General features: G+C 37.7%; 1 protein-coding gene across 2 annotated transcripts in view; it reads right to left on the bottom strand.

The window, feature by feature from the left end:
• Positions 1 to 773: 773 nt before the first annotated feature.
• ZC3H12B (zinc finger CCCH-type containing 12B) overlaps positions 774 to 22,398 on the bottom strand; it is a 34,602-nt gene continuing 12,977 nt past the window's right edge. For both annotated transcript variants that reach the window (XM_072876563.1, XM_072876564.1), the window contains exons 2-6: positions 12,292 to 13,066; positions 8,543 to 8,682; positions 7,566 to 7,800; positions 7,367 to 7,473; positions 774 to 6,820 (exon numbers count right to left, since the gene is read on the bottom strand). In XM_072876563.1, the coding sequence (XP_072732664.1) occupies positions 5,400 to 6,820; positions 7,367 to 7,473; positions 7,566 to 7,800; positions 8,543 to 8,682; positions 12,292 to 12,902 (2,514 nt within the window). In that variant the 5' untranslated portion in view covers positions 12,903 to 13,066 and the 3' untranslated portion in view covers positions 774 to 5,399. The remainder of the gene's footprint in view (positions 6,821 to 7,366; positions 7,474 to 7,565; positions 7,801 to 8,542; positions 8,683 to 12,291; positions 13,067 to 22,398) is intronic.

The following is a 22,398-nucleotide window of genomic DNA, read 5'->3' as shown; positions in this document are numbered from 1 at the left end:
GTTGGCCGGGGGGCAGCGATTGCTGCTTGGTGATTGTGCATCGCTGGCTTTGCTGGCATCGCTGGTGATTGTGCATTCTTCCCCCCCCTTCCTCTGCTGTCCTACTAAACTGTCTTTATCTCAACCCATGGGTTTTACTTTTTTCCCAATTCTCTCCCCTATCCCACCGGGGCAGCGGGAGGGTGAGTGAGCAGCTGGGCGGTGCTCAGTTGCCGAATGGGGTAAAACCACGACAACCTGGTTCCTGGCCACTGCGAGAGCGAACATGGTAACAGTGAGAAGTTCAGGCAAATCCAGACAGCGATGGTCTTTGTATATCATTTTCTTTTCATTAGCTTTACCAGCCCTCCAACAAGCTAAAGCAGTTTGAGTCAAAGCAATGGCAGTAATAGGCGATAAATGACATTGTGTCACCTCCCCCATAGTACGGGAGATGATTAACTGTTTAAATAGTGAAAGAAAATTTGTGTAATACAGAGACTGACAAAGGATGTTATTCTGACAAGACAGCAGGACCTAAATAGTACTTCTTCCTCTGCTTTTTAAAGAAAAGTAAAACTCTTGTCCTGTTCTTTCACAGATTTAAGCACAGATGGAAAATCTGAGCATTATGTATTTCAGAATCTGTGTATTTTTTAGTAAATCAGCTAAAAATACTGAGAAATAATTTGGACAGACTACAACAGTTGTTTTGGACAAAACAGCTTTTTGGGGCTCTTGCCTAAAAACGGTTACAAAATAAAAAGCTAGAAACAAATAATCCAATGGCTCTCAGTTTTATTAAATACGCAAATTTTTATATATATATATAAAGTATAACAGGTTTCATATTATTAAATAATTGTGCAAACCTTTTACACAGAGCAGGGGGGGAACAGCCTATATTTCTTTTAGATTCTTCTCTCAGTTCTTTTAATACATTTACAAACTTTAATACCACAGACCAAAATCATAGATATCGTATAATGGCTCTTCAAAGGCTAACCAAACACTGGCATGAGAATAATGTAAGTGACAGCGCACTTGTGTTTTTCCAGTCGAAATATTGCAAGAAATACAGTTAGTAAGGGCTCTGTCACACACAAGCTCTGGGCACGTTAGAGGAGTATTAAAGCTGAACACTCACCGTAGAAATAATAGTGACAGATCTAATGATCTGACTGCGGCCTGTAGTACTAATGCTTCAGGTGAACTTTTGGCAAGTCAAGATAAGGTAATATTTCAACTCTGTGGAGCAAAGTCTCACAGAAATGATGCATGTTCCTTCTCTTGAGCATGGAGTTCAAAAAATTACTATAGTCAAAATATGTCCCTTGAAATGTTCCGTTTGTGGTTTGGTATACATCACAGGTATATGTGCATGTCACCAAGTATTTTTTAACTGAATTATTTGGACAGATTCTTTGCGTGTTCTGATTTTATCATTAAGAATTTCAAAATGCCAAAATTCACGATTTGAGGCAAACTGGCATTAAAAGTATGTAGGGGGGAAATTCACCTAGGTAGATGGTGTGGTTTGGTTTGTTTTTTTACTGAGGATCCTTCTGCTTGTTCTAAGCAACCACACCCACACCTTCTGTTTTTAAGTTTACAGTTAAAGCATTTTTACAAAAGCTAAAACAGACTCATGCTAGTGAATGAATTACATGCAGCAGCAACTAGAGCAGTGCACGCTTATTACTACAGAGATTTACGAATACCACGTACTGGTTGAACATCCATTTTCACTCATTTTGTCATTAAGACTTACATTATATTTGGGTCAACCAAAAAAAACCCAAAGAGATTTATAAAATTTTACCACAATTAAACAGTAATGTTTAATTCTACAAGTGAATAAAGCCAACTACTGCAGCTCAATACAACAACAACAGGACTAACAGTAGTGAAATCATCTATATATGTACAATTTAATATATTAGTGACATGTAATTCTTACAAAAAACATTAAATAACTTAGACTGACATCCCATAAAGCATTTGATTTTTGATTCATGAATTTAAGGTTACTCTTAAGTGACAAATTATGTGAAAGTAATATAGCTAAAGATGAAAGATCAGTAAATCAGAACTCCCAGAGCATGCTCTGGCCCCAGTAAAGCACTAAAGTCTACTGCTTCACTCTCACTGATTGCAGCAGGCCAGGATTTTACCTTCCCACTTTTTTTTTTTCCTCTCATCTAGAATTGTAATTTCATGGATTTTATTAAAATATAGTTTCTAGAACTGTTCTCTTATACTTTTAAAAACATTTAAATACCATGCTCTCAAAAAGAGCATTTATACAAAGTCTTATATTTACAATATAGACAGTTATGATCAGGTGTTAGTAAGATCAACTCTTCCATGTAGGAAGAAATCTAAGCTTATGCGCTGAAGATTAATGAACGTGTCAGTGTTTTGAATTGGCTTGTAAACATACCTGAAAACAGATGCGGATGACTGGATTATCACTTAAAGTAGTTGATGAGGAAAGACGACATCACATACAAAAGTTTCGTTATCTCTAAGGAGGACTAAACAAGCACAAAACTTGCAAATTATTTCCACAAGGCTACACTGCCCATTCTGTAACTCCACGCATGAGAGATGCTAATAGCTTCTTGGAAAAAGACAATTTGCCTTCAAAGTGCCTTAGGGAAATAGTGTGCTGCGTTTGTATTGGCATAGCATTCCCGTTGTTTAAAAAGGAATTATTCTATCAGTAAGACAAAAGTTAGTGAAAATAAAAATGACTACACAAATCCTACAAATCTCCATAAACCACCCAACACTTCATACAGAAATTTCTGCTCGGTTTTCTACATTAGAAAACATCAAAAACACCTACTAAACCTCTCTTAAAATAGCTTATCTTTATAACTGGAGAAAAGGGGAACAAACATTTTTCTACATACAAATATTTAATTCCATGCAAGATGGAAAATGTGAGTGCACAATAAACTTCATTTTATACCTAAATAATTTATAAATTAATCCATTAAGAATAAAGCAGGGTCTATAGCAGTTATATTGTTACAGTTTAAACACATGCAGATGAGTTAACAGCAACATTTTTACATAAAGTTTAGTGCAAGAATGTATCTGTGTAATAAATAGACTAAAGATAACTATGTAATGCTTTGAGGTGTACACACAGTATCTGTGCACATAATAAACTGGTTCTGAAAAGTTGTCCTTGTTTGTCTATAAACTACAAGTGCCCATTTTAAATAAAAAAGATCCATAATTACTCATGGGCTACTTCCCTGTGACACATGGTGTCACAAACATTGTGGTGAAAATGTAATACTGAAGTTAATCTAGAGATTATTTTTTTTTTTATACACAGTTTTTATACAATCAAGAAAAAGAGATACAATTTGTATCAACAAACAAAAGGTCATTTCTGGTTATTTGAGGCATTGCTCTCAGCTGCTTATACCATGCAAGAGAAGAGAATAAGAATTAATTGCAAATTAAAAATATAAAATGCTGGTTAGTAAGAAATGTTTTTGAAAACTGGTTAAGAGTTAAATCTATTTTCCCCAACTGTTATAAATGTCTGAAGATTTATTTTTTTCCCATTAACAGAGACAATAAACAACTAATTAAAACTTAAGTTATTTTTAAACACCAAGTGTAAATACTAAATCACCTTCAAGTTAACTCATTTTAAATACATAATGACATGGTCATTACGTATGTTACCTTTTACCAACACGAGAATATTTATCCTGTGTGAAATGATACGGTTGTCCAGTATCAGTAAATTAACTGTAGTTGCACCTGTAATTTTGGTTAGTTGTTGGTTTGGTTGGTTGGTTTTTTTTAATATGACAGGAACATATTTTGCACATGATAAAGAGCCCACGAGATATTTTGAATCAAAGCAACCATTGCAGTAACACAAGTGGAGGAAATGATATAACTTTGTTCCTCAGACAAACAGATAACTAGAAAGCAGCATGCAAGCCATTATCAAAACACCAGAAACAACCCTGACTGCAGCCTCACGTTCCGTGTGTTTCACAGTAAGAAACATTTAGGCAGTGTCACACCTTCTCATGAAGAAACAAAAGGCCATAAACCAGGCCTTCTCAACTTTCATGAAAAAAACTACAGTAGAAGTCAACAAGTCCTAGCTCGAGACGTATCGAGTTAGTAATGGTTTGAAATGTTGAAATATACAATGGATTCAAAAAAGGGCGTCCAGTCAGTGCAGCTTAAAAAACAATAAACGCCTCTTTTGGAGACATTTAGCTACAAAGGTTCCCACCCTGAGCAAGATACCAGTTGCGCAAACAATGCCACACAAAATTATGTCACCTGTTGAAACAGGAACTCTAAAAGCCTTCATGAGGCAAATGCACACCTTTGCGTGGATCTGAAGAGCAAAAAAAACCAGGCCAGCTTTGCCACAAACCCAAACTGTAGCATCTCTTTTCAAGAAGCAGCCTTCCCCCTCCACCCCCTTCTCAAGTTGATCTGGTAACAGCCATCCCGAATGCTAGGCTTATTCAGACACTGTCCTTGCCCCCAGAGGAAGGGCTGTAGTTACTGATGAACAGCCATGTTAACATCCAGTTTCCACTGCTTCAGGTTGAGTAATCCACGTTACATAAAACTGACAATTTACTTTCAGCTTGTCTAGTCATCTGGGCCAGCCGCTGCTTACTGCACAGTTGAGAGGCGGTTCTGAAGAGAGATGCTACAGTTAAACTTCTTCTAGTTTATTGAATGGCGCTCACACCTTCACACTCCTTAATGTTTTGGTCCTAATTTAATAAAGTATTTGGCTTCTGCTGGATTGAGCCAACGTATTGGACAATGTACTAGATACTCCAACTCTTGGGGAACAGGTCTGAAATTTAAGTACCAACAACAATACTGACATTCAAAAGCTGAGATCAGTTTTTCCTTTTACAAATTGAGTATTTTAATTTTTTTTTCAAGTTTACTTTTTCTTCAATGTTTAATATGCCAGTAGGCAGTGTCAAATGACAAAGCTGAAACCCTAAAAGTCATCTGGGTGTGTATAGCGCATACTTTTAAAGGCCGATTAGGTATTTATAAGCAAATTGAAAGTGTACACTACTACATGCAATATAATTGCTAACAATTTTGTAGTAACAGCTTTGAGACACTGAACGTGACATTGTAGTTCTTAATGAGCTATCCATGCAGCAAGGTATGCATTTCCTATAAAATACTATTAAAAATCCCTATATTTAAAATCTTAAAATTTACAATACAATCAACTCTTATATAGTGCCTCAGCATATATATGATTGCTACTGTGTACAGAATTTTATACTATCTTAGTAGAAAATATTTACAAGAGATTGGCCCCTTCCTTCTTCATTTAAGTTTTCCTCCAGGTCCTATAGTTTAATTTATCCAAAAGAGGCTGTAATGCTTTAACGCCCTGTTCTTAATTTGGCAACAATCATAGCTGCCAGCTGTTGTGCATCTGTCATGTGGGGATTCTTTTCCATCACAGAAAGGACAATGCTTGGAGGGAAAATATTGCAGAGGTTCTTGTATGTTTGATACTGATGTTCTGGGATGATATGTGGTTCCCGTGGCTCACCACATATCCCAATCCAGGGATTCCTCCAGAGTTGCTCCATCTTCTCAGGCATGCTTCTTACCATGACAGGTTCATAACAAGGCTGCATGAGGTTGTTACTCAATGGGTACGAGTGGTAAGCATAAGAGTCTGATGCACATGGTAGTGGATCCCAACTAGCATGCTGCTCTCGACAGAGAGGTGGTCTTCTCTGCCTTGTAGGGTTACTTTCATAAAGCCGTGAGTCAGAAATACTGTCCATTCTTGTCATGACCAAGGCACGGCTTGGTTGCGCAGTTGATGGATGAACGTTTTGAGGCACAGGGTATTCTCCTGGACAACTGGACCGTGCTCCAACAACTGGATGCTGGGCATGTAGGCCTAAGTGGGAAACTGACTGTTTGCGAAGGGATTGCTTAGGCTCTTCAGTTCCATAACTCTGAACTCTATTTAAGGCTTCATGGTAACCATGGGAAAAAGGCTGAAGACGATTTTGCGATGGCAGTCTGTGGATCTTCACATTGTCTTCTGGACTGGCATCTGCTACACCCAGATACAAGTCATTGTAAGAGGAATAAGAATCATTACTTGTATGGCTTAAGCAATTGTCAGGACAGGGGCTTGAGTTTCTAGAATACATCCCCTGGTCCATATCAGCCCCGTAATAATCTGTGTTACGGATACTACTTAGGCTCAAGTTGGAGAAATCACTGAGTAAGGAATAATAGCCATGGTCCCCCAATGATTCATATTTGGGATACTGGTCAGTATAGCTAACTGAGGTGCCATGGCTATTGGTGACTAGTATAGGAGGATATTGCACACTGGACATATGTTCCAGTGAGGATTTCTGATGCATGAACTGTGAGGAACCTGGCACCGGACTGCTTGCAGAACGCGTATTTAATGCACCAGCTGCATGGCTTTTTGGTGGAGGGAGCGTTGGTACACTTAATGCAGAAACCAGAGACGGGACAGAGCTGGCCTCGGACTTCCGGGCTACTGATAACTTTTCCTCAGGTTCCACAGCTACTGATCTAATGCTTGGATCTGACTGACGTTTTGGGGCAATGCGTTTCACTTCAGAACTGATTTCTCCTTTGGAGCTGGATGGCCCTGTGCCACATTTGGCCAAGGCTCCCTCACTCATAGTTTTCACAGCAGATAATTTGGCACTTATTCGAAGCTCATCCGCTACTGACCTTTGAGGCTGGTTTGCCCGTTCTGGGTGGTAATATTTACATTTGTGCCCATAGGTGCACTTTTTACCTGGAAGAAAAGTGTTTTCAGGTTAAATAAACCAAAAACTAATCAACATCACCAGCTGCTATCTTTCATGACTTCTCAATAGTAGTATTTCTATATTAACCCCCTAAGGAATAGTTATATATATTGTATATACAGGCAGTCACAGACTCTGCTACCTGTATCCACATCACTGCATCAAAGCAAGACACATCAACTTTTCTTCCTACTGGCTCATGATTTCAATACTGACAACATAATGCTATATAAAAAAAACACCCCAGCTCTAACACAGTTTGTATAGTTATGAATCTCCTTCCTCGAATACAAACCAGAAGAAAATAGCAAAAAGCTGTGTTATCCACAAGGTATATCTGGTAATCCTTAACTTTCTGCTACATTGTTTTTATTAATATGTGTATGAAGGGTATAAACATGGATATAGTGCTTGGATGGCAACATGAAAAATGGCTTCCCCCCCCCCCCCCCCCCAGTAATGACAAGATGTTAATTAACTGCTTGCTTCACCTACCTTTGAATACAACAAACCAATCTGACTTCAGCACTTACCATAAGGACACGGTTGTTTCTTATGTTCAGGAATAACTGGCCTTTTCCTTAAGAAATTTTCAAGGCTTGGACCATGGCGTCCTAAAGGATCATCGGGAGGCATAAATCTAAGGGGAAAGAAATGAAATGTGAATTTCAATTTTTTCTGGGGATTCTGAATTAGCAAATTCCCTTACTTTTGAAGAAAAAAACAACATACTTGTCATTCACAAAAGAATACATTAGCAGCCGCTCCTCTATGAACTTCTTCCATTCTGGTTTTTCATTTTGAAGATCCCGATAGTTGTCATTTGATACAATGATGCCATCTGAGTCGAAAGCAAGTTTTACTATGAATCGATCATCATAGCAAACTACTCTTCTTCCCTGAACTCTTCGAGATGGGGTGAAAACAAGAATTTTTTCTTTCTCCAATTTACGTAAGATTTCTTGATCTGTAAAATAATTTTAGTTGAGCTGCTTTTAAAAAAGTTTTAAAAGAAATAAATGCAGCCTTTGAAATATGAAACTTCTTGCCCTCTTTTCTGACAAAGCGTTTTGTAATTATGTTCATATATGGTCCCCATTATCATTAAAAAATACCTAGATGCAGAGTGCCATTTCTGAGGTTTCAAAGCACTGGGTAAATATTCAGTATTTAAGCTTCATAACCACTCTACTCCTCTGTAAACAACCATGTACCTTTACTCAATCTTCCTGAACACATCAAAAACTCGGTTGTTACTGTATTACAATAACCTTCTTGTTAGCCTAAAAGTACCTTCTATGGGTCAAAACACATGCTGCCTCTTCAGTGTTCAAGATAATGCTACTTACATGAGTCCCTGGTGTGATACTACTTATTTTATACTCACCTGGCAACTAAGAATCGGTTCGTATATGCTTAACAATGTTTCCTAATGGGAAAATTATGACTACTGCTTCTCAAAAATGTTGAAATGATCCAGTAATGTTACAAAAAAACAGCATTGTTTACAGGTGCAGCTACTTAAATGCTTGTTTCCTCACCAGTGAAATTGTGTTTTCAAACGAACAGTTGAGTGCAATATCATCATGCAACATCACATCCACAGCCCAGTACGTAGTATCCATCAGAAAGATGACATGCTTGTGTCTTAACGCAATACTTCTTTTTTCTTTTTAACCAAGCGGTCAAAGAAAATCGTGATCTGTTACCTGTAATTGGTGCATCAGGTCGAGACTGTTCTTTTCTCCACGCAGGTACAAACACAGTGATATCTTTATGTCCTTTTTCCAGAAACCAATCAACAGCTAGTTGAATTCCCCGACAGGAAAATCCTTCTTTATTCCCATGGCTGAAGAACATGCAAAAGTTGTAGAAACAGCAAGGACAAAAGTTACATTTGATTTTGGTTTTTGTGTGGTGGTTTTGGTGGTTGGTTTGGTTTTTTGTTTCTTCTAAAGCTGCCATGATCTTAAGGATATAAGAGAAACAAAGTCTGTGAAGATAGGTAAACCTTTTTATTAGACCAGCTTACATAGTTGGAAAAAGACAATTGTCCAGAGCTATTCAGCCATCAGATTACAGCAGCACTGCTACTTAAAACTCTAGAAATGGTGACATTTCACTATCCCAAAAGCAAAAACAAATAAACATGAAGTTTTCCTGCTTTTTCATTTTATTAGCTGAGCTAATGAAAAATACCACTTTCCCCAACAAATTGAGCTTACCTTAAATAGTACCATAAAAAGTTATCAATGACAAAAAAGGAATGAGCTAACAATGCTGGCTATCATGGGTGATAGGTGCTTTTAAACATCTAGATTAAAAAATATGTTTCTCTAATACTAAATGTTCTTCATTTCTTATTAGGACTTTTTAAGGGAAAGAAATAACTCTCTCAAAGTTGTTTAAGCCCTGCCCCCATCACAAATTTGTTTTCTGAAACACAAAACAGCACACAATTCAGATAAAGGGGTTTAATTTTTAAAATGACCTAAGATGTTTCCGCAAAGGAAAAAAATAAATTCTTTAGAGGTTTGATAGAAACTAAGTAGAATCTTATTCAGGTGCACCCATGAGGTAGACTATCCTGATTTGCTAAACATAGAGTGAACTAAAGAATCAGGATTTAAATCCTCTCAGGAAACAGTTTAGGGAATGCCTGAATAATACATAAGCACACATATAAGAACAAGATGACATTTAATTAAAATATCCTTAGTAGTTCGTCTACACAGGTAAGAGAGAGACACAGATCTTTGCATTATGGCTGGATTTCATATTTAGATTCAAGCCAACATTTTCTTTGTCTGAAAAACAGTGCATATATTACTGCTACACCACATAATTGAATAATAAAAACTAAGGGTTCTGGTTCTTTTCAATTAATATTGGAACTACTTGAGGAAAAAAAAAATTAGTATGCCCTTTTTACTAAAAAAATCCAAAAAACACAAAACACCAAACACAAAACCCAAAAAACAAACAAAACCAACTTTTTGTTACACTTCAGTTTGGCTAGCAAAGTGAACTACTACCAAAATTGCGTTTGAAAATGGTCGACTAGTAAACCAATGCTATGCTCCTTGATGCACACTCTTCAAAATGTATTAATTCAATTGTTTTCTCCCCTTTCTCAACACAGCTGCAATTTCTCATCAATTGTGATAGGAGTGATGCTGCCCAGTTAGTTTGGTACCTACCAGTCATTATTTCTGAAAAGACTTCTATATTAATTTGTGAAGAAAATTAATTTCTTTAAATCATTCCATCCACTGCAACAGGTGCTAACTGAATCACATCAGTGATGCCGTATTGAGGAGTGAGATCCTCACCACGAAAAAGTGGCCAGCTCAGGGAGGGTTACAGAAAGCCGTAAGGGCAGGGGAGGCCATGCGCACCAGTGATGCTCCCTATTAGGAAAAAACCACAAGGGGCCTAGGTAGCAGTGCTGGCAAGAAACGCAGGAGAGGACTCTGCTATAGCAGCCCTGAAGTGCGTGGGCAGTCCGCGCAGCTGGCTGTAATTAAGGAGGCTTTGTGGTGCTGTGTAACGCTAGGTACTCCTCCCACTACTTAAAGCAGCTGGCATTTGACTCTACACAAAGTGGCATGCAGCTGCTGCACCATCCTCTTCCAAGCTGTTAGTTCTGCGTAGCATCCCCCAAAACAGTTTGCTTCAAGAAAATGTCAATACTGAAAATGGAAATGGTTCCATTTTCCATATATAGCCACCTTTCAGTTACAACATACACATTTTACCGTAAAGGCAAGGCCTCCATTTGCATCATCAGTAATTGCAGTATTTTTAAGCATGAGAAGTGTAGAACCCTTGCACTTTTCAGATATTCTCAGTCTGTAGAGCAGATGCTGCATAATTAAGAGATTTGCATCGTATTAAAATTGTCTTTAGCATTATTCTATGGACTATCATTCAGAATTTTACTTCAATGTTGTTGTTGTTGTTATTATTATTATTATAGAACAACATCACAGATTACTGGACTGTAGCAAGATGCATGCTCTTCCTGGGCTCACAATGTTACATATAAAGTAACACTGAAACAGACCAAAGGCAGACAGATCTAATACCATCTGTGTAACTAAGGCCTATGGATCACCAGCGTAGTCCAAATCCTTGCAACTTAAATAATGAATACAGAAGACACAATGTTGCTAAAACATTTTTCTTTAGATTTTTTTACTTTTCAGATTGTACAGAATTTAATATCCTTCTAAATTTTCAGATGCATATGCATTTTGTTATGAATTGGACTCGATGATCCCTATGGGTCCCTTCCAACTTGAGATAATCTACGATTCTATAAATAGAGCATCAGTTCTAAGTTATGCAATAGTAAGAGTACACGCACACTTTTCTCCAGTTGCTGCCACATTATGCTCAGGAGCAACTCAAGCAGTACAGAGACTGTAAATTCAACAGGCACAGAAAAAAAGGAAAGAAAAAAGTTAAATCCAATATTGGTGATGTTGCTTTACAGACACATCTTTTGGACTGATGTAACCACAACTTGGCACTGGAAAATCCTGTATATAAAATATTCTTAGAGGATCTGGAGGGTTTATGTATTTCAAAACTCAGAGTACTCAATACACCTGTAAAAATCTGAATTTTCTTAATACATTGAAAAAAAAAATAATTCAGATCACAAATTCTTTTAGAGCAGAAAGCTGATACCAAAGGAAATCTATTGTGCAAACATTACCTGAAGAACTCTTGGTATCACTGATCACTGAACAGACTGTTTAAAGAACTCCCTCACAGAAAATCATACTTTCTCAATGATAAACAAATCACTGGCTAGCTGAACTGTGTACTCTACAGACATGCTCGAAAGTGGCACGGGACAGATATCTCTTGAGTTAGTGTTGACCCAAGCAGCCAAGTACATGTGTGTACACACATCTGAAATTACAAGCACCATAGCTGTGTGAGTCAGCATGTTCAGCTCATGCATATGCCTGTACTGACACAGCTAAATTGCTTTAAATTCTGAGCAGGCTTGATCAGCAGGAGCTCAAATACCCTGAAGTCCACTGCATATCATCAGCATACACTGGATGTCATTTTAGAAAGAACCAAATTTTCCTCCCCTATTTGGTTGCCTCTGGACGTTAAAGAAAAATAATTTTCAACATTGTTCAAGGACTTAAGAAAATTAAACCCATCCACACAAAAGCACACTCCAGCTAGATTGCTAGAATAAAAGATTTGAGGGGAGAACTTGGTTTGAAAAGGGTGGGAAGGGGAACTGGAATATGGATTACATATAAAGGAATAAGAGCATAATTAAAAGCCTGGACTAAAGAGTCCATTAAAAATATGTATTATCAGTGTAAATATACTACACAACTTAAAATGACTTTGCCATCAACACTGATTTTTCTCATAAATATTTTAGCGATTTATTCTTTTCAAATGTTGTGACAGGGAGACCCACCTCATAGCCACATTGCTTCCATCAATGACAATTGGCCTCAAGTTATCACTGTTATCCACAACTTCATCTTCAAGTGACAATTCAGGGCTTGCTATTTCCTTTGGGCAAGGGCCTCTTGGCACCAGAGTACTGGTGGTACTGCTGGCACTGCTCTGTCCCTCTGATTCACTTTTGTTGCCAAGTCTCACAAGCTCTGCCAAAACATCATTGATGAGCGCATCTGCTCCCAATTTATTCAGTACAGCCTGGATCTGATCTCCTGCATACCCAAGCTTTAAAGCAAAATCCATTTTAGCTTGGTATTCCTTGTCCAAATTTGTTTTGCATTCGTCTAGCTTCAAGTCTTGTGTGATACTGCTCTGTGAAAAACTTGGGCGATCCAAACAAGGGGATCGACAGAGCGGCCGATGTGGTTTAGTGGAAACCTCCTTTTCTCTCCACTGAGTATTGCTACAGCTGCTTCTGAAGTATGGTTGCTCAGGTTCACTTTCTGAGCTTGTCCATTCCTCAGATTCAGCACTGCATTCCCCAGCATCTTGTTCCACATTTCTGTCTTCTCTGGAGTGCCTCTTCTCCATTTTCAGCTTCCCTACCATAGACCAGGCCGTCATCACGTTCAGCTTCCAGCCAGAGAGCTCAGTTCTCTTTCATTTCCAAAGCCACCTGGAATTTATACTCAGTTGCATCATGTTGGCCAATTAAAAGTTTACACGAGGCTGGAGTTAATTTGCCTTGCTTACTATGTTCTGGCATAAACAACACCAACATGAGGTTCCTTCAAAAAAAAAAAAAAAAAAAAAATTAGCTTTTGACAAATTCTGCGAAATACTCAACTACAGTGATTTTGTTTACAAGTCAGTAGAGGTCCCTAGTCATTCACATTACTGTGTAAAAATTGATCATAATAAAGCATATAATTATGTTGTCTCTTTAATAACAAATTAAACTCTCTTTCCCTCCCCCAGTTACTCTACCTAAAAAAAAAATTACACTTCCCACACAATAAACTTACAGCTGGAATTAATGGAGTATTTCTGTAATATTTAAAGATAATAAAACAGAAAAGGGTGACCCACCACTTTCACTAGAAACCTGTCTTTACAGCCTTCTACTGCAGGAACAGCCTGTCTACATCAGGAACAATTGTGTGGAGTTTCAATGTGCATAAAATGCAACACAAACCATTTCAGCTTCTTTCAGTAAGGGCTTACTATCAGAACCGACAAGTTAAGTTTACTGCAAGCTGGCTGCTAGACACGTAAAGGTCAATAACAAGATGCACAAAGGTTCTACATGATTATCAACTTGGGCTCTGTTTACTGTACACTGCACTGAAAATTCCAAAATCAAGGATGGATATTACTGCATTTTGTCAGAAAGTCAGGATAGATAATTCTTCTCTTGTATCAGAAGAAAAATTGTTAAAGGAATTCTAGTGAGAGGCCTGACAAACTAGAAGATTCAAGTGACCTGTGAAGGGCTGAATGGACATCATGGAGCCTTTGAAAAATAGTTTTTAAAAGGAATTGCACCTACAGCAGTGCATGTTTTAGATAAAATGTTAAACTAAGACCTAGATATAAATGCAGGTAACTGGAGAAAATTGATTACCAAAGTAATTAGCTAGAGGTCTACTTTCAGAAAGCTGCAAGTCCCACTTTCCTCTCCTCTGTAAAACAGCAGACGTGAGCATGCAGGATCCAGCGTGAGTAACGAAAAATAATGATTTAATAGTCTTGAAGAAACCATTTATTTTACATCCACTTTCTCATTTTGATAAATCTTGCTTTTGTTAAAGTCACCTCTTTTAGATGTAACTACAGACAAAGAGAAGAAAGACTGAAAGACAGAAAAATGAAAAGGTACCAAACTTCTGAAAGAGCAGTTTCAAAGCTGCATCTACTGCAGAGACTTCTGTCAGCAAAGACGTAGTCCAAAGAGGCATGAGAAGCATGACCCTGGATTTAAACAGCAATCACAGAAGAAAGACCTAGTATTGACACCAGTTTTCAATATACCTTTGCTTTTAACAGTATAGCCAGTTACCTTTATGTTCTGACAAATGCTGTAGATACAAGCTGTAGGTGCATGAAAAGCTTTCCCAGGATTCCTATGAGAATTTTTGTGACACAAAATAGGCACGACTTTGGCACTGGGACAGAGATTAGTCAAAGATGTCCTTTCCTAATAAGCTCCTCATGCATGCAAAGAGAAGTGTTAAAAAAAACCCCCAACATCTAAAGTATAATTGGGGGGGGGGGGGGGGGTGTTGGCCACTAGTGTAACAGAATAAATTTATCTCTCTTTCATGCACCTTTTTCATCTCCTCTCATGTCTCTTTCACTCCTTCAGGCTATGAGCAAGCATTAAAAGAAGACAAAATTTTCCTCAAAAGAGCATAAGCACTCAACCAAGTACATGAATTATTTATATACAGGACATTATCAAATACACTTGTATTCAAAAGCTTTTTAAAAATCTGATTCCTATCTCCCCAAGAGACGACAGTGGCTCTTATTTAGTTACTGTGGTCTACCAAAACAGCAAATAGTGGGAGAAATGCTCCCTTACTGTACAGAAGTGTAACTCCCCTGATGTACAGTAATGCCAAATCTAGGGACTAAAAGTAAGTACTGGAATCTGTCTTGGGGGGTGGGGGGGGAAGTTGTGTCTAGTGTAGCTAGAAGAAGAACATCTCTGACATTGTTCATTTTATTATTTATTTGATTTTCTTCCTAAAAATAGAACTTTAAACTTTTCCACAGAACAAAGTAGATACTGAAATCAAGATAATGACAACAGAATGCTGACATGCATGAATATATTAATTTAGTAATGTAAAACAAATATAATAAACATAAAAGCAAAATCTTACATACTAAAAGCATCTTTAAAATGAAAAACTTATCTTTTTTTTCTGAAAAACAGTATGGACATTTTACAAAGCATTATAAGCCACAAAAGAAAAATGAAAGAACCACCAGTGTGGACATAAGTCAAAGCTTATTCATTCTGAGTTTTCATATCCTTTTGGTTTTAGGTAATAAGATGCTGAAAATCATAGCCCCTAATATACCACTCATCTCAGAAAGCTTTCTTCCTTGACTATTTCCCTACATTAAATGGTGGTTTTCTGTTGCCTATGGGAGTATTTCAGAGAACAAGAGGTCTAGAAGAGTGATAAAATTTGATAATCAAAACCATAGTGATGTCAAATTATCTCTAAGACAGGTCCCTATTGGCTTAACAAAAACAATAACCCTAAAATTGTCTCAAAGTGAAAGAGAGATTATTAATCTGTGAAACACACAGTAATAGATAATTACCTTAAGCAAGCCAAACAGTAACATTCTACAAAACTGCACTCTAATTTATGCTCTTTAGTTACACATCTCACTTGGCTGTGGTAAATTTACATACTGGTGGAGATGGTAGATATATATCCAGAATACAATGAACTTCAACCCACATTTCCAGTGACACTGGAAAGTACGCACCTACTAAAGGTAGGTATTTTAAGAATATGTATGTTTTCAAATGAGCAATTTTAGGTAAATATCTTAGATTGAAATTTTATTTGTGTGCTTTGTTTGCTTTGAGAATAAAGATCTTTCATATTCTGTTCAATTCCCTTGTGACCTCTTAAGAGCAGCTAAGAGGGAATTACTCCCATCATTAACTGTACAGTGGAAAAAAAAGGTTTAGAAGGAAAAAAACAGAATATTCTAAAATATAGTCCTAGTTTTCATATCAGGTGAAGCACAATCTGAGTGAAAATCTCTTCTGATGAATATGAACATCAAGATTTTTCAGCTACAACTGGGTGGTTCTTAAGTGAGCAAGAAAAGTACATAGCAAAGGTGGCTAGCTTGACCGATAACCATTAATGGTCTCAAAATTACTCCAAACAGTGCCAAATGTAATGACTCTCACTTGTTCATGCTTTTTTTGCGATGCACATACATGCAAACACAAACACACACAGAGGGCTGCTCAAAAGCTGAGTTTCCTTAGGAAATCAAGCTAACTAAAGAAAATGCTAATCACATCTAAAAAAACCTAAAAGGCCAAGTTTTGAGTTAACCAACACTATTTTTTAATAAAGAACAACCATATTCTAAGTCCTTTATGCAATAAGGAATAAAAACAGTTTCCTTGTATTTGAATGGAAATTGCAATGTTGATTAGTTAGGTTTAGGTTAGACTTAGATTAGGTTAGATTTAGATACTTGCTATTCTTTAATACTATGCATTCAAGGAGTATCCCTCTAAATACTTAGATGTCATTATTATTACAGTACTCTCTATTTTCATTTGAGGTGATTTCTTCTCGCACAGCACTAATAGCAGTGTATTTACAACCCAAGTACTTGCCAACATAGATGTATTAATCAGCTTAATCTGGAATGGATTTTAATTAGGTCTCATGTATAACCTTGTACCTTGCCAAAACTAAAACAAAGGATATAAAAACTTATTATAAAAGAAGATTTAAAGAAAACAGGTTATCAACACACTGCACCCTCAGCTTACAAAATATTGCAACTAAGGAACCCTTTATAATACCTGTGGTAAGACTCATTTTTTCAAATTTATGACACTGTACTGCTTTGGCACTGGACAAAAAACAGCGTGATTCTGTTGGTCCAAGTTTAAAGGTCTCCATTCTTTTTCCCAAGTTGTCATCATTTCTTTAAGCATAATGTCACAAGAATGTTTTTTTGTTAAACTTACCATGCCTGTTTTTCCACCTCTAGTAAATAATTGTAACCCCTTTGCCAGTGGAAATCTCATAAGAATGACCAGCCAAAGGTTCTTAAGACTGGAAATAGCCTTGAAAGTATGATGAAGAGAAAGGAGGTTGTTTAGGTTTTCAAATTTACTGTTAACTTCTCCATTGGTTTTATTTCAACAAATGATTTTCCAGAAGTAATCCATTTAAACCAATTTTTAGAGGACCAAATTTACATTCCCTTATAAACACTTAAATATTAATTTAAACTACAAGCAAAATATGTTCCTTACCAACTGGAAATTAAATCAACTGGACTCAAAGAGACTATTATTTTTTTAATACTAATAAAATAATCTGGGTAACACTATCACTATTACTTCCACATTTAGATTTTTCAACCTTTTTTTTTTTTGTAAATGACAACTATACAAGTTTTGCTTTTAATTTTTTAACCTCTTTCTTAGCTGGAAAATAATATATCTTATCTGCATATAAACCGATTTCACCATTTTGTTGCATTGTCCCAATTCCACGTATATATCTCTAGTTTTCTGTTATTTAGCATCATATAAGCAATTTATGATACGCTTCATTTGTCCTTTCCTGAAAGTAAGATTTTATTTTAACAAGAAAGTAGTTTGATCATAGTCAAATCTAAATAATCCTGAATTCAAAAATTATTTAAAATATAAAAAAGAAATTTAATTCTAAGAACAATTTCTGTCACTGCTGCTGGCATACTCACTTCTGTCGCGCTTACAAAGAAAGCGGCTCAGATACAACCCGTGTTAGGAAGTAGTGGTGTGTATCTGGAGGGACTGCTCTCTGCCAGTCCTGTGCTGTGGTTTACTATTCTTTGGTCGCTAGTGATAGATTGGTGGATCTGTTATGAAAGCTCACTCTATGGAAACGCCCACTTCTATGACTCATCTTGGAGTTTCTTGCCTTTTTTTTCATTCATGTCAGCCTTTGGTTGAAAGCCACTAGCTAGGGAAATTTAGCTGTCTCATCCCTCTCTTGCATAGCAGTGGAAAATATTTGGTCTGTGATGTAATGATCACCATTATCTTTCAAATATTTGAGATGGGAATTAAAAATCTGCTGAAAAAGAAATAAATCTCTAGTTACCTTCAAACTATTTAAAAACTAAATCACAGTGTTTTATAAAAATCTCCTCTTCATATCCATCTAGGATCTTGTGAGGGAAGCACTAAAAGTCAGAAGGTCCTGTCTGTACCAACTATAGTCATTTCTACCAAGGTATATCACAGATCTTCCACAAAAGAAGATATAATATGTAGACACTGTAACTTCTTGAAAAGTAAGGAGTTTTTCCCCATTTTCTTTAAACATCCAGCACACAAAGCCCATTTCTGAAGAGGCAACTTTTGTCAAATAGCTTAGATAACCTGTTTTAGCATCAACTGCCATGTTGACAGAAAATAAGGCAGGCAGTCTCCAGAGCCCCCGTCTACAACCCTGTACGCTTCTGTACAAAGAGCTCCTAGGAAACAAGTCAGTGCACCGAAGCCTCTCCACCCTTAGCCAGTCGCTCCATCTGTGCAACTTAACTGTTCCGCTGCATCCACAGACTTGGGACATCGTAGGATTTGTTCCCAAATGCATAAGGTTAAGATTCTCCAACAATGAGGGTCATCTCATTGTTGGGTCAGGAGCACCAAAACAAACAAACAAAAAATCCAACAACAAAAAACAGCAACAAAAATATTACAGCACAGGACCAAGTTTTCCCACTGTCCATTGACAGAGGGCACCTCAGAAAGAAGTGGTGCGTTGCTCCTAAGCCAGTAAACATAGCGGAATGAAGAACTAAGCAAGAGAAAGCAGCAGCAGCAGCAACTACCACTACTTTAACACAGCACCCTTCCCAACACCCTCCAGATTAGAAATCAGACTTGTAATACCATCATTCAGCTACAAAAACAGCACTATGGTCTCTCCCTCATTTCTTCAGAGCCCTGAACAGTCCAATCTATACCTATTGCAACCCCTGGAACTACCTATAGCCCCACAATTATCACTATAGATTTACTAGATGTGTTCACAGGCTATCATCCAGACCCTTGTCCCTGAGCAAGCCAGCTCTCAACAATGAGAAAAGGCATAGCTACACAAACTGATTAGTACTTGTCCTCAAATTGCAGTCATGTTTTTTTTAAATAATTCTGCAATCCTATTCTGGAGGCCAGGATCACTACAGTACAGATAGTATCTCTTTTCAGTCAGTATTTTGATCTAACAAGCCTGTCAGTCACTGCCTTTGTCAACGCCAGCGATCCAGATGTAATCAGTACCACCACTCTGAAAAGGCTCAGATGCCCTATCCTTGGAAAGCTGAGGTCTCTGCTCTGTACCACTCTATGTCTGAAACCATATTTGGTCTCAGTTTATTTCTGACTTCCAGTTAAGTACTTCTACTTGCTATCATTACCTCTCCACCTACAGTGTGGCAAGCATTCAGTATATTATCCCTTCTTAGTGGATCACATGGTTGTCCTTCAAATAAAGGAGTCCTCTATTATGTAGGCATATCAGGGAAAATAGTTTTCTATATGTTTAAAGCATTTAAGCTCAGTGACTTGAATTCACCACCTATCTCAACTGTTCAACTGTTTCCTTTGCAACAGTCGAACTAAAGAAATTGCTGATTAAAAACTGTAAGTAGGAACTTAGGAAGTTGTCTAAAAGAAGCTTGATGCTGTCAGGAAATAAAGAACGAATGAGATACCGACCAGATTCTATCTTGCTACCTCAAATACAAGAGGGGCCCAGGGCAGAGTTGTGGCCACTGCTCTTTACACCTGTTGCCATTGAAGCCTAACCTAATAAAGACTTTTAAAACACATTTATAGTTGCCAGCATTGTTTCCTGTTTCCCATGCTGCTTATAGATTCTTAAGTATCACTTGTCAAATACACGTCATATACTGTACCAAATAACTACGGTTTCTGTTCAGGAAACCCTGAGCAGCTGCATACCCCCAGTTCCAGCCATTAGCAAGGCTGAGCACATAATCCCAGGTTTCACACACAAACACACACATATATACAGCACACACACGTGGCCAGCCACACTGATGTACACAGACACGAACACTCAGCACTCACACAAAAACAAGCAGTACCAATGGCCTCATCTTGTCCCCCTCTCTGGCTGATAAAGATGAAGGTCTGTTAGTGGGAAATATATATATACATATATATTGGGTTTACGTGGCAAGATTTTGGTAGTTGGGGGGCTGCAGGGGTGAATTCTGTGAGAAGAGACCAGGAGCTGCCCCCATGTCAAACAGAGCCAGTTTCAGCCAGCTCCAGACGGACTCATCGTTGGCCAAAGCTGAGCCCATCAGCAATGCTGGTGGTGCCTCTGTCTTCCTCAGTCTCCCGTTACATCCTCCACAGACACACACACCCCCCCGAAACCAGCACTCTCAGTCGACCCCCAGACCTTACAGTCTCTCCAGCAATTGGCCTGGACCTGCTGGTCCGTCTGGTAGCCAACTCTTCCAGTTGTTTCACTCCAGAGGTACACATATATACATGGCTTCCTAGCCACTTAAACTTCTTGCCAGCTAGTTCAGTTTGATATTTGCTAGCAATCATGCACCAATATGCATATCCTCCACTTGCTTGCACCACAGACACACAGGTCCCTAGAGAGCCCTTCACCCACAAAAATAGTTAGAAATGGAGTTTAATGTGAAGACAGGACGGTGTGCGCTGACCAGGTTCATGACAGGGCCCCCCAAGCGTACTGATCAGCAACCCCTTTACAGGCAACCTGTCCCTTTTACCCCCTTATCCCTCTATTTTCCCGTGGTGGTTCCTTCACAAATCATCTTGAAACCTTTATTCTCTCCCCTGACCCCTACAATGCCTTCAGTTCCTCCCCAGACTGCCCAAGTCATATGCAATCACAAAATGCTCTTTCCTTGCATCCCCCAACCGTGTCCCCTTACCCCCTCAGCCTGTGAGGCGGTCCAGACAGCCTTTACCATTAGTTGACTCATCGCAATGGGTGTCACCTCCAGAGCGCAGGGCTGATGGCTCTCCTATGACAGCCCCCAGAGAAGCCTGCACTGGGTCACCATTTCTCTGACTGTGTTACTGGGGTCCCCTTGCCTGTCATTGTGACCCCACGCTCCTTTGTGGTTGGGGAGACAAGCTTTTTATCACATGCTGTAACAGTTTATTTCAAACATTTCAGGCAAGATGCATTTTTCATTATTATGTGTACATAAATATCTACATTTTTGCTACTTGAGCTTTCGAAGTAATTTGTTACAAGTATTTCTGTTAGAATGTTTTCCATACAGCTGAATGAACCGTGACTGAGAGGACAATCAAATTATATTCTAGCATCATAATAAACAAAAGGTTAGGAAAGGTTCAAACAGCAAAAGCTAGATCTAATACTAAATTCTTAATATACATAATACCATTTACACTGCAGTTCTTAAATATTAAGTTAAATATTACACACATTTCTCAACTTAAATATCATGTTTTGTCCAAACGTAATTTTGCCTTTTAAATTCTTTTAAAAAAAGGATTTAATAAAGTACAAAATGCAAAAATACAATGCAAAGAACTTAACATCTGAATTAATGTACCTTTGTTACTGAGTTACAAGCCTATCTTTGTTACTAGTAACTGTACAAAGCACACATCTCTTGTGGTGCACTTAAATCTTCAAACTTCCATGTTTTGTAAAGGAAACGGCTAAAGCCATATATATTCAACTTCTTTTCTAACAATGGCATCAGGTCCCACACGATTAATTTTTTGAATCGGCCAAGTCACCGCTGTATTTTTCTACAATAAAAAAGATGGAGTAAAGATAACATCCAACTTTCAAAGTGATAGCCTGTATGCATATGTGATACAAATATGCATAATTTGTATACAGATAGTCTAAAAGAAAGTATGTGCAAAAATATAAAAAATTTTTTTAAAATAAAAGATTGTTTGGTAGTTCACATTTTCCACATCCATATGAAAACAACTCCTGGCTATTAATCTTCCTCCTGCTTCCTACTTTAAGTGACAAAAGTTCATCATTTCTTCGATACATGTAAAAACAACCACAATCAGTGCCACATCTCCAAGAGAAATTCCAGTCAGCAGCAACATATGTATGCAATTAACTCACTGGCATTTCGACTAAAAAACCTCAAAGCTGCAATAGGATAGTTCATTTGTTTTTCCACACTGCACTTCTCAAACTCAAACACATCATCTTGCAGAGTGCTGACAATAATGAAGAATTTCTTTTCTTTCTGATTTACATTATCTAGCAGTGGTAATACAGCTGTACCTAGGGACCTCAATCAGTTCCTATTCTATTCTAGC

The sequence above is a fragment of the Ciconia boyciana genome, chromosome 12 (genome assembly GCF_034638445.1).
Source record: "Ciconia boyciana chromosome 12, ASM3463844v1, whole genome shotgun sequence".
Lineage (NCBI taxonomy): Eukaryota > Metazoa > Chordata > Aves > Ciconiiformes > Ciconiidae > Ciconia > Ciconia boyciana.
Note: the sequence above shows the minus strand (reverse complement) of the source record. Positions and strands in the feature narration are given on the sequence as shown.